This window comes from Geotrypetes seraphini, chromosome 4 (assembly GCF_902459505.1).
Source record: "Geotrypetes seraphini chromosome 4, aGeoSer1.1, whole genome shotgun sequence".
Taxonomy (NCBI): Eukaryota; Metazoa; Chordata; class Amphibia; order Gymnophiona; family Dermophiidae; genus Geotrypetes; species Geotrypetes seraphini.
Window position 1 is genome coordinate 71,694,117 of NC_047087.1, and position 18,149 is coordinate 71,712,265.

Genomic DNA, 18,149 nt, shown 5'->3' on the forward strand with positions numbered 1-18,149 from the left:
AATTAGATCAAATACACCCCTCCTGCCCTGGAAGGTATGGCTCACTGTAGAGCTGCTGCCCAGAGATTGTGAGATCAAATCCCAGTGCTGCTCTTTGTGACCCTGGGCAAGTCACTTAATTCTCCAGTGCCCACCCCTTTCAATGTCAGCTCTGAAATGCTAAAGCCATAAAAAATCAGTATATAAATCTCCCATTCCCTGGAAGAAAAAACTGTTTAGATCATGGACAGCACTGAAGGCTGCAATTATTATTATTTTTTCTTTCAGTTCAGCTTAGTGCACCTTCTCATATGTACTCTGCCAACTGCCTGGATATGTACATTGTATACGAGCTGCAAGTTCAACTCATATTACAATGAAGGAAGGGATATTTTTTCACTGAAGGAACCTTAGGCAGCCAGAAAAAAGAAAAAAAAAAGTTGTAAACTAAACACTGTTGCAATAATAAGGATTTTCTTAGATGTTTTGTAAAAAAAAAAAAAAGAACAATAACCATTCCCAGAGGATTGATTTCCTTGAATACATGACTGGAATGTCAATGTTGTAAAGTATGTATTTCTAAAACTGGAAATGAAGGTTAGCGAACAACACAAAAAAGGTGACACCTTTTTATTGAATTAACATAATACATTTCTTGACCGACTTTCAAATATTGACACTCCCTTCCTCTGGTCCAGAAATGGAATGAGCAAAAGGGATTTGCTGCCAGAGAATACAAGTTAAGATACTAAAACACATTCCAAGGGTAGTTGTAAGGGGAAAAGCTGAATTGGGGGGGGGGGGGGAGGTTGATGTGTTCACTTGATCAGAAGGTGAAAGACAATGGACTTTTATGGCTCCCAAGGAATTAAGAATCCAATCCCTGCTGAGCTCTTTCTTACATTTTCCAAAGTGTCTGACCATTTGAACTTTCAGTGTCTGAGAGCATATTTTCAAACTCCTCTGGGTGTCTGACTTAGCCAGCTAAAATGAAAATTTATGTACTGTACACTAACCCACCTAAAATTTAACCCAAGTGACACCCAATGTCTCCCACCGCCAACCAACACCCCCCCACCCCAAGGCAGCGGGAGACATGCCCAATCTCTCCCACCCAACTGGCACAGGGAGGGGGTTGCGTGGTGGGGGGAGAATGTGGGCAGCTCTCCCGCTGCTGAGGGGAGTTGGAAGGGGGGGCTGGTTGGGTGGGAGAGATTGGGCACATGCAAATTTAGTGTGGGATAGGCACATGGGATCTCTCGGAGAGAGAAAGAGATAATGGTTACTGTGGATGGGCAGCCTTGTTGGGCCATTTGGCCTTTATCTGCCATCATGTTTCTATGTACACTCCGCCAACCTCATTTGCATAAGCGTTTTTTGGAGAATGACTTGCTTTTTTACAATCGCTACTATAATGGTTGCAATAGCAGCCGTCAGTTTTTATGCGGTTTTTTAAAAAAAATCTAGCCCCTTGTCTAGTCCTCACTTATACCCCTCCCTCATTCCAAAGTGAAAAGCAACGCCACAGTCTGGCATTCCCCCATACATCTCCCAATATCCTGGCTGATCTGCAGTGTCTTCAGGGACAAGCGCCATCTCCAGTCACCTTCGGGTTAGCAAAAACAGGACCAGTGAGGCAGGAAGGATTAAGGATCACTTCAGCTCTTAAAGATACCACTGGAGAGGGGGAATGAGGAAGTCAGGGTTTTTATATTTTTCCAGCCATGATGGTAGGGTAGGGGAGACCTTCTGCTGCTCCTCAATTTGAAAATGAATTAAAAGAAAAGAAAATAAATTTTGTTTGTTTTCTTTCATTTCATTTTGAAGAAAATTTATTTATTTAAAATTATTTATAACCTGCCTATCCACAAATCTAGGCGAGGGACAAAATAACATACAAAATAAACTAAAAACAGACACAAGTCAGCATTAGAAACAAAATATAAAAAAAAAATTCAGACATCCTCAGAGCTTAACCATAAAAAACAACAACGCTCAAATAGCAAAGTCTTCACCCCTTTTCTAAAATGTAACAGCTTGTTAGTTTGGCATAAAAATAAAGGGAGAACATTCCAAAGCATTGCACTCACAGCCAAGCTAGATGTAGGACAGCCATCACTGCACCTATGTTTAGCAGGCTAGACAATTAGTACTAGCCATCTAATGTCCCTCCTACCATTGAAACCTGCCCTCAGGGCCACCCATTTTCAAAGCAGCTCAGCCACATTTGCCAAGGGGATGATCTGACTGCTTAATCATTTAAATGAGGTTGCTAAATCATTATTTTAATACATCTGCTGAACCTTTACCTGTCTCACAGGCCTTAGGGAACCAATTGCCTTCCAGCCGCTGAACTGCATCCAGTTTGGGATCTCACAGGGCTCCAGAAGGACCTGTCTGCCTAAGAAGTTGGCTCCTTCATACATAATCCACCTGCATAAAGACAGAACATAGACCCAAAGTGCACATGCTGGCTAAAAATGCTGGCAACTCCTATCTGCAACCTGACTGATCACTGCCACTTGCTCAGATAAGTTTCTTTTTCACATGGGCCAGTTACTGGACAACTGTCCAGATTTGCCTCATTTTCTTTGTCAAATTGTGGTAATTAAACAACAGAGTAGATGATGGCAGAAAAAGATCAGCAGATCCATCCAGTCTGGCCAATTATTTCTTTAGTACCAAGGATTATCCCAGCTGTAGAGGCTTAACAGGCTGTAATATTACACTTTATCCACTCCAGATTCTGTTCTCATCCTCATTGATTTTTTACCATCTTGATTTGATCAGCATACATGTTCACATATTTATTCCTCCATTCCCCTTCTCCCACCCCCCTCCATTCAGGCCTTACATCCGAACTTTATAATTATATAAACAGCTTTTGCCCAAAAATCCACTCTCCTGGGTCATGATCTTAACCATGCAGTTATCATGCCTTGTGGCCCAGAACAATGTTAGCAAAAACTAGTTGGTTTATGGTAAGTTGTAGCAAACTGATAGCAACCAGGATACTCCATGCTTTGTAGTGTTGCGAGATAGTGATCCATTTTTTTTTTAAAGTCCTTATTACCTCTCTCCTTGCTCTTCTCCTATAGCCTTCCTACCCATATCATAAATATGATATCAGATAAAGACCATTAGACCTTGTCTGATCATACTATCCTCCCAGAGGAATTCTAACATAACCCTGGCCTCTCATTCATTTTCTTCTCATTAGGGATCCCCATGGCTTATTCTGGTCATTATTAAACTCTGTTACTGTTGTCCCACCATCACCATTTGGAGTCCATTCTATGTATATATCCAACACCTGCTCTGTGAGAAAGCATTTTCTCACTAGCTTCACCCATGAGATCCTCTGTACTTTCTGAATGCTATTTTTTTCCCCTCTTGAATTTTTCTTATTTTTATTCACTTTCCTAACCTGAAAATGTACCTGCTCATTTCAGTTTAACCCAATTCTAATTCTAGTTTCACTTTTAGATTATGTATTTGACTTATTTAGCAGAGGACTAAAAGCTTTAGTCATTCAACTAGACTTAAGCAGTGTGTCTGATTTGGTGGACCATGACATCTTACTTCAACGTCTGGATTCCTTTGGTCTATTTGGGAAAGTTTTACATTGGTTTGAGGGTTCTTTGAGGTCACATAGCTATCAGGTAAAATTAGGTACTACTTTTTTCTAAAAAAAACTAGAGTAATCCTGCAGCGTTCTCCTCTTTCTCCACTACTTTTTAATGTTTACCTCTCTTCGTTAGGCATTGAAGTTTCTAAATTAGGACTTAAGCATTTTTTATTTATGCTGACAATAATTACAATAATAATAACAACGGTTACCTCCTTGTCCACATTAGAACTATTAAGTATTGATACGGTACTAACAACAGTGGAAAGTTAGATGTCAGAATTTAAACTGAACCTGAATAGGAAGAAAACTATTCCCCCCTTTTACTAAGCTGCAGTAGAGGTTTCTACCATGGCCCGGAGTGCTAAATGCCCCAATGCTGCTCTGAGGCTCATAGGAATTCTATCATAGAAAGTCTATGGAGCTTTCTACATTTCTGGTTCCAACATTATATGATGCTTTGCTTTGGTCCTCTGTGAAAAAGGTTGCCTACCTCAGTGGGGGTGGAAGAGAGAGGAAGAAAAGTTGGACTCATGGAGGGACAGAGAGAGATGTTGGTTGGGGAAGGGAATGAGGTCCGAAGGAGATGAAGTGTGCAGGAGGCAGAAAGAAAGAAATATTGGATGCACAGTCAGAAGGAAGTACAACCAGAGGCTCATCACATCACCGGACAACAAAGGTAGGAAAAATTTTATTTTCAATTTAGTGATCGAAATGTGTCAGTTTTTAGAATTTATATCTGATGCACTATTTTTGTCTATTTTTCTATAGTTGTTACTGAGGTAACACTGCATATTTTAAAGTCATCCCCCGTCACCTCTTTAAAAAAAAAAAAAAAAGAATATAAATTATAATTAACATTTTCTCGGTGTAAAGTGCTTGGTGCTTTTTTTTTAATTTTGTGGTTACCATTATGTATTAATAAGATTATATTGTGTGTATATGAAAAATGGATGGAAGAAAGTGCATTATAATTAGTACTTATTATTATGGGGGTGGGGTCTGGGGCAGAGCTTGGGCAGGGGTACTCGATTGAAGAAGTTGTGAAACACTGATCTAGGGTGTCTGACAGGGAGATCAGATGATCAGCTGGTCTAATTGTGCCACAAGCTCCCACTATTCTGCAATTAAGAAAAATGTTAAAAATTGTGGTATTTGAATGTGTTTATGCTTAATAGGCAGAGTTATATTTTGTTTTTATATGTGATTATAACATAAGAACATAAGAATAGCCTTACTGGGTCAGACCAATGGTCCATCAAGCCCAGTAGCCCGTTCTCACGGTGGCCAATCCAAGTCACTAGCACCTGGACAAAACCCAAGGTGTAGTACGGTAATATTCCCTGCTACCGTTACAGGGCAAGAAGTGGCTTCCCCCATATCTTAATCACAGATTATGAACTTTTCCTCCAGGAAATTGTCCAAACCTTATTTAAAACCAGCTACGCTATCTGCTCTTATCACAACCTCTGGCAATGTGTTCCAGAGTTTAACTATTCTCTGAGTGAAAAAAATTAACTTCTATTGGTTTTAAAACTATTCCCCTGTAATAGTTGGCACCATTTTGCTGTTGTTTCTATTATTTGCTGTTATTTTTTTTTAGAGATGTTTTAGGCTGTCTTGTTTAGTTTTTATTTCTGTATGTTCATTTGTGACCCGCACAGAATTGTTGGATATGTGGGATATATAAATAAATGCCATTTTCTTCTTATGGACTATGCAGAACTACACAAATATGTCTACTACGAAGGTAATATGCCTTGAGTAAAGGCAGGACTCAGGATCATCTATATCTGGGGGCTATGAACTCCAGACATTGAGAAATGTAAACAGGTCTGGTTTTCAGAGCATTCCCAGGGCCAGATTTAAAAGTTGTTGATTGTGGGGGGGGAGGATGTTTTGAAAGGGTTGAAAGCCAAGGTTTATTCACCTAGAAATTACTGATGGGGGATTGAATTATAGGAAGGAAGTCTCCTCCCTTACCCAATTCCCCTTACTTCCAGGCCTGCCCCTGCCATTGCTGACTTGAGCCTTGGAACAGGAATTGCAGCATTTGTTGCTGTAATAACTCAGAAATAAACATAGTGCTGGACCTCAGTGTGTAGTCTCAGGTCCTGCAGAAACACACCCCCTCCTCTAAAAAAGATTTCTTTGACCTAAGGGCCACCGCGTGAGTGGACTGCTGGGCGCGATGGACCACTGGTCTGACCCAGCAGTGGCAAATCTTATGTTCTTATATCAATGAAACCCATACATAGGCAGAGCTTCCACCAGGCCCAAGACTATACATTGGCTTTGAGGTCCAGTATTGTGCTTTTACTGAGCTATTACAGCAGTAATTGCTACTATTCCTAATCCAGGGCCAAAGATAGTAATGGTAGTGACAGAGGCAGGTTTGGATGGCTTCAGTGGCAAGACTATGGCACATATGCCTAAATCTGGACTTGAGCATCACAGCTATATTAGTTGGTCTGGTTCTAGCGGTTCATAGACAAAACCGCGGAAGACAAAGGCGCGCGCCGACAACTGAGCGCAAGATGGAGGCGTGCGCCGAAGAAAATGACAGTTTTTAGGGGCTCCGACAGGGGGGGGGTTTGTTGGGGAGCCCCCCCCTACTTTACTTAATACAGATCATGGCGGCGTTTTGGGTGGTTTGGGGGGTTGTAACCCCCCTCATTATACTGTAAACTCAACTTTTTCCCTGTTTTTAGGGAAAAAGTGAAGTTTTCAGTAAAATGTGGGGGGTTACAAACCCCCCACAACGCGGCGCAATCTGTATAAAGTAAAGTGGGGGGGTTCCCCCACACACCCCTGTCAGAGCCCCTAAAAACAGTTATTTTCTTTGTTGCGCGCCTCCACGCTGCGCTCAGTTGTCAGTGCGCGCCTTTGTCTTCCGCGGTTTTGACCTGACACCGGTTCTAGCACATACGTGGGCATATACACCTGGCAACTATTCACTGTGGATATCATGAATAATAGAGTTGCATGTACCCCTCCCTGGAACTCTGACCATAATGCATGTCCATTTAGAAGTAATCACTCAAGTGCACTGCTAATACTTTCCCTTCTCAGAGTGACTGCATAGAAAAGTCAGACTGGTCTAACTAGTATTCCATGTCCTGGAATGTGCTCAGAGAGTACCAAACTATGTGTGGGCTTCCAAAGGAACACAGCACAGTTAAGATAACATCTTTCAACACTCATTTCTAACCCCAAAGGTTGTATTTCAGACCATACACATGCTGGACTAGATCCAGATGCAGGTGAAGCTTGTTCATGTACATCTGTCATTTAACCCATCTAGAAAATTCAAAAGGAAATGAAGTCTGAAATTCCTGCATTTCTTCTCAAGCGTCAGTTATGAAGCCAGGAGTTTCAACCGACGGTTTCTCCAATAGTACCTGAAACAGGCACCTCTCAAGTTCTAGGCACACCAGGTGTTCAGACAGACCTCAGGAAAGACAAAAAGCTGACACTGAGCTCCTAAGCCATATAATGTAATGTAATTTATTTCTTATATACCGCTACATCCGTTAGGTTCTAAGCGGTTTACAGAAAATATACATTAAGATTAGAAATAAGAAAGGTACTTGAAAAATTCCCTTACTGTCCCGAAGGCTCACAATCTAACTAAAGTACCTGGAGGGTAATAGAGAAGTGAAAAGTAGAGTTAGAGGAAAAATAAAAATAAAATAAACATTTTTAACAAGACAGCATTGATCTAAATACTTTGGAAGGTAGAAGAGAGGAGAGAAAGGAATAGAAGCAGAAGGGGGAGCCGTTTGAACAGTAGAATTCTGGAGAAATTTAAATGATAGAAATAGAACAAAACAAAGACAAAAGGCAAAACAATAGATAAGATTAAAGATAAATCATAAGCTGGAAAGGAAAATAAAATAAAACTGTCTTCAATCCACGGTTTCAGCGTCAGTGATGAAGTGGAGCATATAAATGGTTTTGAAAGCAAAAATGTTTTAGGAAGGAGGCGGCAAGCTGAACTGGTTCTCTGAACATGGCGATAAGAGCCGGCTTCAGCCTTCAGCACTACAAGGTGCCTTTTAATAGATGACTCAGAATGGTTATCCTGGGATGTTCCCAGTGAAGAGGTGAAGACAAGTTCCATTTTTATGAGAAATATAATTTTTCATTAAACTTGAAAGGAAAAGTGAGTGATGTTACTGGATAAAAAGAGTTCCTGCCAGCAGAGTTAACTTCACATGAAAGAAATGATTTTTTTTTATTTTTAAATGCAGTGTCGCACTGTTTTTTAGCTCTAAAATGAGGAAGGAGAGAGAGAGAGAGTCTAGGTACCTGACAGATAATCTAGAATACGAGGGGGTGCTGAAAAGTTCTCAGCCCAATCAACCAACTTCCTAAATTCTGAGTGTTATTTTGGCATTATAGCTAAATCTAATCTAATCTTCTATTTGTGCATCGCGCTTACCTATTACAGGCTCAAAGCGACATAAAGAGAGGAGAGGGAGGAGGGAAGTGGAGAGTAGGGAAGAAAGAACATAACATAAGAACATAAGCATTGCCTCTGCCGGGTCAGACCAGGGGGTCCATCGTGCCCAGCAGTCCGCTCCCGCAGCAGCCCCCCCAGATCCATGACCTGCAAGTGATCCTTCACCTAAATCGTTATTCCCTATTCATTTACTATCCTGTATAGTTACCCTCTATCTGTACCCTTCAATCCCCTTCTCCTTCAGGAAGTCATCCAATCCCTTTTTGAATCCAATATTGTACTCTGTCCTATCACCTCCTCTGGGAGCGCATTCCAGAGGATATTAAGTGTCAAAAAGATGGGTTTTCAATTTCTTCTGCAATATGGTGTAGCTAGTTTCTGTTATCTTATTTCGCTAAGTGCCAATTTCCAGAAACAAAACTCTATGTTTTGACATTAGAAACATAGAAATATAGAACAGAGAAATAGATGGCAGATAAGGGCCACGGCCCATCTAGTCTGCCCACCCCAATGACCCTCCCCTACCTTTCTCTATGAATAGATCCCACGTGTCTATCCCATTTTGCTTTAAAATCAGGCACGCTGCTGGCCTCAATAACCTGACTATTCCAGCGATCAACCACCCTTTCAGTGAAAAAGAATTTCCTGGTGTCCCCGTGCAGTTTCCCGCCCCTGATTTTCCACAGATGCCCCCTTGTTGCCGCGGGACCCTTGAAAAATAAAATATCTTCTTCCACCTCGATGCGGCCCGTGAGATACTTGAATGTCTCGATCATGTCATCCCTCTCTCTGTGTTCCTCGAGTGAGTACAGCTGCATTGTTTCAGATCATCGATTGAACTATATCAACATCATTATTTTCTTGGATGGGCTGAGAATTTTTCTGCACCCCCTTCTACCACAGTGTAGTGGTGTACTTCTGGATTTAATATTACCTGTAAACTAATCCAAACTACCACCAGCGTTTTAGAAGGGAAACTGGTTATAGTGGGTTAGATTTAGCATCTTCCACCTGTTTCTCTCATCCATGAATGGACATGTTTGCAAAATTGTTCAATGTCCTATAACTACCAACAATTGAATTCATGCCCCATTGGAAATGGCTGAGATTTTATGGCAACTTTTCTTTAAAATAAAATCAATAAATACATTCACGGATTGGAAAAATAAAGCAGAAAGCAAGTGTACCAAAAGATACCTATGTGATCCACTGCCAACCAATCAAGAAGCCAGGCTAAGTTATAAAGAAAAAGGGAGCATGTGATAAGAAACAATCAGGACCAGGTGTGGAAAAGGGAAAAGAAAAAAAAGTATGAAGCATTTCGTATCTTATTGCTCTTGTTTTCAGCTGCGTGCGCACACTAGCAAAAGCATACAAGTGGAGAAGGTGTTCATGTAATACTCACAGTCCACTCTCCACCCTGATTTGACTGGGTATAGAAGTGCAGGTCCATCGTTCTAGGATGCTGTGCACAGCTTACCTCAAATGTGTAGCTCATCGCCCTCACAGGGGAATCTAGAGAAATAGGCTGATGGAGGGCTCTGCAAACACCTGAATACACATGTGGCATCAGTGGCAAGGATTTGCAAATCAAAATACCCTCACAAGTACATACAGTCACTTTTGAACTTGACATGGAGCATAAACATGTAGGAGACAGTTCTATAAAGCGGGTGCCTAAATGGAGCTACACAGTAGGAGCCTATTATTTATTTGAGGCATTATTAATCACCTTTATAGAAGAGATTCACCAAGGCGGGTGTTCAGAGTCTATAACAGAGTCTAAGCACCTGGGTTTTAATTATAGAATATTAGCGTAGACCAGTATGAGCATGCCTAACATTTAGGTGCCACAGGTACTCCAGGCTGTGTAAGTACAGGTGTAGAAATAGAGAATGACACGGTGACAAAATTGCATCACCGTTCCCGTCCCTGCGGATAACCGCGGGAAACCATCTTCAATGTCATTCTTTAAGGAGAGAGGGAAGAATCAGAGTATGAATGGCCACAACCACTGACCCTCAAGCTTTGCTTTGAAGAATGCTGGTGTAGGAAGGACTGAGGTTGAAATAGACCACTAGAAAAATGAGAAGGGATTATTTCCCGTGGTTATCCGTGTGGACGGGAAACGGTGATGAATTCTGTCACCGTGTCATTCTCAATCAGAGGCCTACCTAGGTGAGATGTAAGGGGAATAAATGCTCACCCAAATGGGTTTTGGAATGGAACGGCACCTTTGCATTTAGCTCTTCAGCCTCACACTGGTACCAGTTCTATGAAAGGCCTGCTCTTCCCAACATCCCAAAACCTGGCTACACTTCTATGCGTAACATGTAGTAGTCTGTAATTACATATGTAAATGGGACCCTCATCTATAGTCCCCCACATGCTCCTCCCCTGTATACACCCCTTTGCAGATACACACAGTGGAACCCTTTTACTAAAGCTTAGCGCACACGGAAGTAGAATGCACTAAACGCTAAGAAGCCTAAAAGGCACAATATGGGCTTTTTAACATTTAGTTCACGCTAATTCTATTAGTGTGTGCTAAAATGCATGCTAAGCTTTAATTTAAAGAAAACCCTATGTAAGTTAAGCAGGTATTTACTTTATAGCGCTTAAGCCCCACACTAGCATATATGTGAGCACATGTGCCCCTAAGTGTTAGTATTCTAAATATACACGTGGGTAATATGCACTTAAATGTGGTTATAAATTTGCCCGTTAACATAGTAGTCCAGTCAGCACCCATGAGCCAAGATGCTATCAAGAATTACATGAAATGTTACGACAGTGTGCACAATACGGGCTCCTGTGAAAACGCTTTACAGTTTCTAACCCTTCCCACTTTTCAAGGTAGTAACCAATGCAGCTGGCACACTGTCAGCGCTGCTACACCTCAGCAAACCAATTTAAGCAGTACTCCACATATGCCAGAGCTCCGATAGCCAGTGTTGGAGCAAAAAAAAAAAAAACAACAACTTGCCCCAGGAAGGCAAGCGAGATACCAGGTTATCAGAGCGAGTGAGGACTTTATTAGGCAAAGCTGCTGCTCTCTGTGCTCACAGTCCTACAATTTGGATTCTGGAAAAGGACAGCAATCTCTCAAACAAAACTATTTCCATAGCTAGACTACCCCTTCAAGTTCAGATATTCCTAACTCGTATGGCCATGCAGAGAGGAGTTTTCCATTCACACAAAGCCTTCGCTCTTATTTATTAAGAACTGCTTCAAACTCTTGTAAGACTTCAAAATATCTCTGTTTTTCTCCTGTTTAATTTTTCTAGGTTGTTTTTTTATTGGGGGGGGGGGGACATATCTCTTCACCTATTAACAGACAGCAAACAGTTCTTACATGCTCTACTGGTTGTAGGAATTTGATGTCTGCCGTTGGGCAGCCACAGGAAGCGAGGTTGGGGTAATGGCCTTCTTCCAACACACAGTAATAATCAGTCATTTCCCACTTGCAGCCCAGGAGCCAGCTGAAGAAATTAAGAATCAAATCACGTAAAACAATTTAACTACACGAGTAATGAAACACACATGCAGGCAGGCAATTGACTGACAGTACTTACAGGAGAAAAAGCATTTCATGGGTAGCAAGCAGCAAAGAGAAATAGAGTGAGGCTAAAAAATAAGGAGTCCAAGAGTAAAATAATCACTTCTCTTTATTTATGATCAAAAATAAATGGTAAAATACCATCTACTGGAATATACCATTGCACCTTGAGAAGCATGCCTCAACATGACTGTGTTTCGGCTGAAGTGCCTGCATCAGTAATCCAATGCGCTAGAATGCTGTAAATCCAATATGTGCTGTTGGAAAATCTAGCAAATGAGACCTTAATGCCAAAGAAATCTAAGATGCTTAGTATGAAGGTAACTTCAGGTGCAATGATAAATTCCAGTAGATAGAATTTTACCCTTTATCTCTGATCATACGTAATAAACAGAAGTGACTATTTTACTCTCAGATTCCATGTTTTTTTTACTGACTACTTGTAGGAAATCCACCACAATACCTATGTAGCCTATTTTCAGCAGGACATTTAGGGCCTGATTGTACAAACAGTGCTTAGATCAGTGGCCCCTAGTGGCATCTAGCCATTTTCCACGTGGAACTAATTTTTTTTTTATTGGCTTAAATGGTGTGATAAGAACATAATAGCCGTACGGGGATCAGACCAATGGTCCATCAAGCCCAGTAGCCATTAAAAGACAATTTAAAAACAAAATTCCATGTAGACTGCTAGGAAGCTCAGAAAAGACCATGGTAAGCCATTTTGATAATCTGCCGCTAAAATACATGGACGCTAAACTGGCTGGAAACGGTTTAGCGACCATGTTAAAGTTTTGAGAATCTTCCCCCCAGTCTTTGTCTTCACCAATTCTATTGGGAGCCTATTCCACATATCTACCACCCTTTTCTGTACAAAACTATTTCCTTAGATTACTCCTGAGCCTCTCTTAATTTCATCCTATGTCATCTCATTCCAGAACTTCCTTTAAAATGAAAATCACCCCATGCGTATTTATGCCATGTAGTTATTTAAACATCTCTCTATCTCCCCTCTCCCGCCTTGCCTCCAAAGTATGCATATTGAGATCTCTAAATCTGTACCCATCTGTCTTATGATAATAATAATAATAACTTTATTTTTATATATTGCAATACCACAAACAGTTCAGAGCGGTTTACAGAGGAAGAGACTGTATACAGACAGCGATATTACAAAAACACTTTCAAAATTACATTAGCATGGTAAGATTAATCAAATTTTTCCTGGAAGTGTTTTAGAAGTACATCAAGGCAGAAGTGGAGTCAGAGAAATTTAACAAAGAGATAAGTTTTGATTGACTTTCTAAATGAAGACCACTGACCATTTTAGCAGCCTTCCTCTGGACTGACTCCATCCTGTTCATATCTTTTTGAAGGTGTGGTCTCCAGAATGGTATACAATATTCTAAATGAGGTCTCACCAGAGTCTTATACATGGGTATGTATACCTCCTTTTTCCTACTGGCCATACCTCTCTCTTTGCACCCTAGCATCCTTCTAGCTATCGTCTTTGCCTTTTAAACTTGTTTGGCCACCTTAAGATCATCACATACTATCACACTCAAGTTCTTCACTCTCTAAACTGTACTGTTCCCTTTGGTTTTTGCAGCCCAAATGCATGACCTTGCATTTCATAGCATTAAATCTTAGTTGCCAAAATTCAGAACATTCTTCAAGCATCGTTAGGCCCTTCTTCATGTTATTCACACCATCAGGGGCGTCTACTCTATTGCAAATTTTGGCATCATCCGCAAAGAGGCAAATCATATCTGACAGCTCTTCAGCAATATCACTTACACAAATGTTAAAAAGAACAGGCCCAAGAACCAAACCTTGAGGCACACCACTGGTAATACCCATTTCTTCAGAGAGCGGGAGCAGACTGCTGGGCACGATGGACCACTGGTCTGACCCAGCAGCGGCAATTTTTATGTTCTTATCTCCACTGACCAGTACCCTCTGTCGCCTTCCACTCAATCAGTTCCTGTCCCTGGGGCCCATAACAAAGGCATTTAGTTTATTTATTAGACGTCTGTGTAAAACACTGTCAAATGATTTGCTAAAATCTAAATACACCACATCTATCCAATTGTCTGGTTTCCCAGTCACACAAATTGATCAGATTTGTTTGACATGACCTGCCTCTAGTGAATCCATGTTGCCTAAGGGTGGCTTGGGAGACAGGAGGAAGCTGACAGACAGATGGTTCTGGGAGGAGGAAGGTAGGCTGTATGCAGCGGTGATGGGGGGGGGAGGGGGCAGTTGCAGTGGGAGGAGGGGCCTGGCAGATTTCATTTTCAGCTCTCAGTTCCTCCTGAAACCAAGTGGCCAGTTTCAGTCATGGATTCAGTTTTAGTCGGACTCTAATATGCATTAATATGCACAGCCCTGTACCGACGAAAGGTTTTCAGAAAAATCAGTCAGCCAGTACAACACTAGTAGCCCAGCATGGCATCATCAAGACCAAATTAAATTGTACTCCATATTCTAAGGCAAGGTTAGCAATGTTATCGATGGGTGGAATATAAATTTGTTTCACATATATAAACACACATAGAAAAAGCAATGGCCAGATGCATTATATATTACCTCCGGGGGCCTCACAGTACTGAGAATGGGAATACATACCATCCTCGCAGAACTTTAATAGAACTGGGTGATGCAAAGTCAGAAACCTCTGTTGTGACATCCACACACTTCCCCTGGAAATTCTCCTGATTGTATGCTTTGAGCTACAAAACCAACAAGGACATGAAATCGGAACAGGATAGCCTGAAATCAGTAAAGTAACCTTAACCCATAGATCCACTTAATCAAATGCTAAACATATCTGGCTCCCAGCTTTTTCCTTTACACTTGTCTATATAAGTATTATAAAAGAGACTATGAGAACCCTCCCTCCATTCTTTAAAAGTAACATATAAACATAATAATAGCTATACTGGGTCAGACTAATGGTCCTTCTAGCCCAGTAGTCTGATTCCAATAGTGACCAATCTAGGTCACAAGTATCTGGCAGAAACCCAAATAGTAGCAACATTCCCTGCTACTGATCCCAGGGCAAGCAGTAGCGTCTAGTTTCCTCCAAATTCACCCTATAGATTTGAAACTATAGGTAGGTTCAGTCTTGTTTTAAATACACAAAGCATCTGGAGAAAAGCACTGCCAGTGCAGGAAGAAGCATATGTATGCCATTATATAGAGGATTTCCTTGCAGCAGCATAAATATTTACATGCCCAGAGCTATACAACAAAGAATTCAGAATAAGCAATTATATAAAACTGTTCTCCACATGCCAGAAAAAGCATCAGCATAAACACGGCCCCAGAACGTACCAGGTGTGGAGGCTCCTGTCTCCCAAGAGGTTCCTGAAATGCAAAAAAAGAAATGAGGCATTTATCTAACATCTTTTTTTTTAATCACCACCATTCTGTTTACAAAACTATTTATTTGCGTTCAGAACAAGTACATCAAGTACTCAACTCAAGCATTTTCCCTCTCTGTCCTGGCAGGCTCACAGTCTAATGTACCTGGGGCAGTGGAGGATTAAGTTAATTGCCCAGAGTCACAAGGAGCAACACGGGGTTTGAACCCACAAAGCTGTAGCTCTAAACACTACCACTCTCTCCACTAGAATGTTCTGTGATTAATAAGAAAATGAAGAATAGACTGATTGCATGAAAAGAAGGGTTAAACTTAACATAAGAACATAAGAACATAAGTAGTCGCCTCCGCCAGGGCAGACCAGAGGTCCATCCCGCCCAGCGGTCCGCTCACGCGGCGGCCCATCAGGCATATTGCCTGAGCAGCGGTCCCTGACTAATTTTATACCTACCTCTACATTTATCTCTAAACCTTCCACTGCTCTTATCTGTACCCCTCAATCCCTTTGTCCTCCAGGAACCTATCCAGGTCTTCCTTGAAACCCTGTACTGTGCTATTTCCTATCACGGCTTCCGGAAGGGTGTTCCATGTGTCCACCACCCTCTGTGTGAAAAAAAATTTCCTTGCGTTTGTTCTAAACCTGTCCCCCTTCAATTTCATCGAGTGGCCCCTTGTTTTTGTGGTTTCTTTCAAATTGAAAAATCTGTCCTTGTCAACCTTTTCAATGCCCCTCAGGATCTTGAAGGTCTCTATCATGTCTCCTCTGAGTCTCCGCTTCTCCAGGGAGAACAGCCCCAGCTTTTTCAGTCTGTCAGTGTATGTAAGGTTTTCCATACCCTTAATCAGTTTAGTTGCTCTTCTCTGGACTCCCTCAAGCATTGCCATGTCCTTTTTGAGGTACGGTGACCAGTACTGTACACAGTATTCCAGATGGGGGCGCACCATAGCCCGGTACAGTGGCAGGATGACTTCCTTCGTTCTGGTCGAGATACCCTTCTTAATGATACCTAGCATTTGGTTTGCTTTCCTCGAGGCTGTGGCGCACTGTGCTGACGCCTTCAATGTCGTGTCTACCATCACTCCCAGGTCTCTTTCCAGCTTACTGACCCCTAGCATTGTTCCCCCCATTTTGTAAGTGAACATCGGGTTCCTTTTCCCTACATGCATGACCTTGCACTTCCCCACGTTGAAGCTCATTTGCCACTTTTTTGCCCATTCTTCCAGTGTCGTAAGATCCCTTTGGAGATCCTCGCAATCTACCGTGGTTTCAACCCTGCTGAATAGTTTGGTATCATCAGCGAATTTGATGACCTCACATTTTGTTCCCGCCTCCAGGTCGTCGATGAATATGTTAAATAGGAGCGGTCCCAGCACCGACCCTTGAGGAACCCCGCTCGTGACCCCTTGCCAGTCCGAGTAGTGGCCCTTTACACCAACCCTCTGTTTCCTCTCCGACAGCCAGTTTTTAATCCATCGGTGGACCTCCCCTCGCACCCCATGATTCCATAGTTTCCTGAGCAATCGCTGGTTAGTGGATAACAGAAAAATAACCTAATATTTGCTTTTGTCCACAGTGACTAAAGCATTAAGCCTCCCAGAAATTATGGTCAATAGTCCTGTCTAGATATGTTCCTCTCAGGAAGTAACTGGTAAAAGCTGTAACTAAGGAGCCAGAGATTCTGATATCACTTTTTCTCGCCACAGCCCCTTTTAGCCGATTCTACATATGCACTTAAGAAATTCCTTATATTTTTTCATGAATGGTACAGAACTTTTGAAACATGAACTCTCCATTTTTTAATTAACCACTTCCCATAGACTCACATAGGAAACAAAGAATTTTCTTTTCTTTTCACACACATCAGTAAATTTTTCCTAGTCACTCACCAACATAACTGGTCGTATGGATAGGATGATGTTATTGGATGCTCCCCAGTCCACACAGCTCTTGTACCTCCCTTTCTCCAGGATATACTGCTTCCCGCTGTAATGCTTCTGTTGGTAAGCAACCCACCTGAGACATAACATAAGCTCTTAGCTACTCATGTGCTCCCCCCCCCCAACACACATATAACATGAAGAAAGTGGAAATTAGGTGATTAAACAAAGACATGTAGCCTCTAAATAGGAAACTAATTGTTACTACTGGTAAATATTTTATGGTCTCTGAAAAAGCTCTGTAAAGTGGCATACTTACACCCCATTCTGGACATAAACTGATCTCGTTTCTGTGACAAAGCCTGCCTCTTCCAAATCTGGAATTTCTCGGTTCACAATATCTATCTTCTTTCCATCTGTGTTCATCTCAAAAAGGGTTACTGATGGTTCCAGAAAATCCTGCAAATGATACAGAGGAAAGGAATGAAAGTACCACCTTACCTACAGAAGGCAGAGCAGTCGGTTACATCTAATTTATTGGCCTTGAAGGTTGGAGGTAACATGCCAGAAATGGAAGGCTTGATAAACTGGCAGAAGAGGGTAACATGACTTTGAATTTTTTTATTTCCTATGATCTGAAGGTATTTTGATATTTCAAGATGCACTCTTATTTAGCACTTAAGGACCCAATATTCAGCCCAAGGCAGTAAGCTTAATTAACCTTGGAGCATTCAGTGTTGGGGCATTAGGGTGGTCCAAGGTAATATGCAAAATAATAAACTGTCAAATCTTGTCTCCACAAGGCTTCTTTTTGTCCACTTGGTATGTCTTACCCATGTACCAAGTTTCAGCTTGATTAGACAATATTTGTTTGCTTGTATGTTGTGTATGTAGGTTATTGTGCGTCATCTAGTTTGCGATCTGCACCCAAAAACTGGCTCCTTGGGAAGTCAGCCTGTCAGCTGTCAACTGCTAGACTGCCACGTGGACCGGATGCTCTTCGACTGATCAATTTTCATCACTATGATGAAGGAAAACCTTTACCGGAAAGCTATAAATTAGTGTGCAAGTCAGCAAAGGCGGTATGGGCTCGAGCCAGGATACCAATACAACGCACAGACTCTTGTGTTAGGAAGTTGAAGAAACTATGCAAAGAGCATTTGTCCGTAAAGAAACACAGAACTCATCAACGAGAAGGTGACAGACAGAATGAAGAAATCTTTATAAATGAATTCGGTTGTTTGATATTTCAAAA

The 18,149-nt window shown here is 41.5% G+C and overlaps 1 protein-coding gene across 1 annotated transcript in view; it reads right to left on the minus strand.

Moving 5' to 3' along the window:
- The window catches only part of CRYBG3 (crystallin beta-gamma domain containing 3), a 151,788-nt gene that overhangs the window by 12,989 nt on the left and 120,650 nt on the right, over positions 1 to 18,149 (minus strand). Inside the window, 8 exon segments of the mRNA XM_033942906.1 lie at positions 2,289 to 2,412; positions 9,478 to 9,547; positions 9,602 to 9,623; positions 11,428 to 11,554; positions 14,260 to 14,363; positions 14,968 to 15,000; positions 16,904 to 17,030; positions 17,214 to 17,353. Coding sequence (XP_033798797.1) covers positions 2,289 to 2,412; positions 9,478 to 9,547; positions 9,602 to 9,623; positions 11,428 to 11,554; positions 14,260 to 14,363; positions 14,968 to 15,000; positions 16,904 to 17,030; positions 17,214 to 17,353 — 747 coding nt within the window.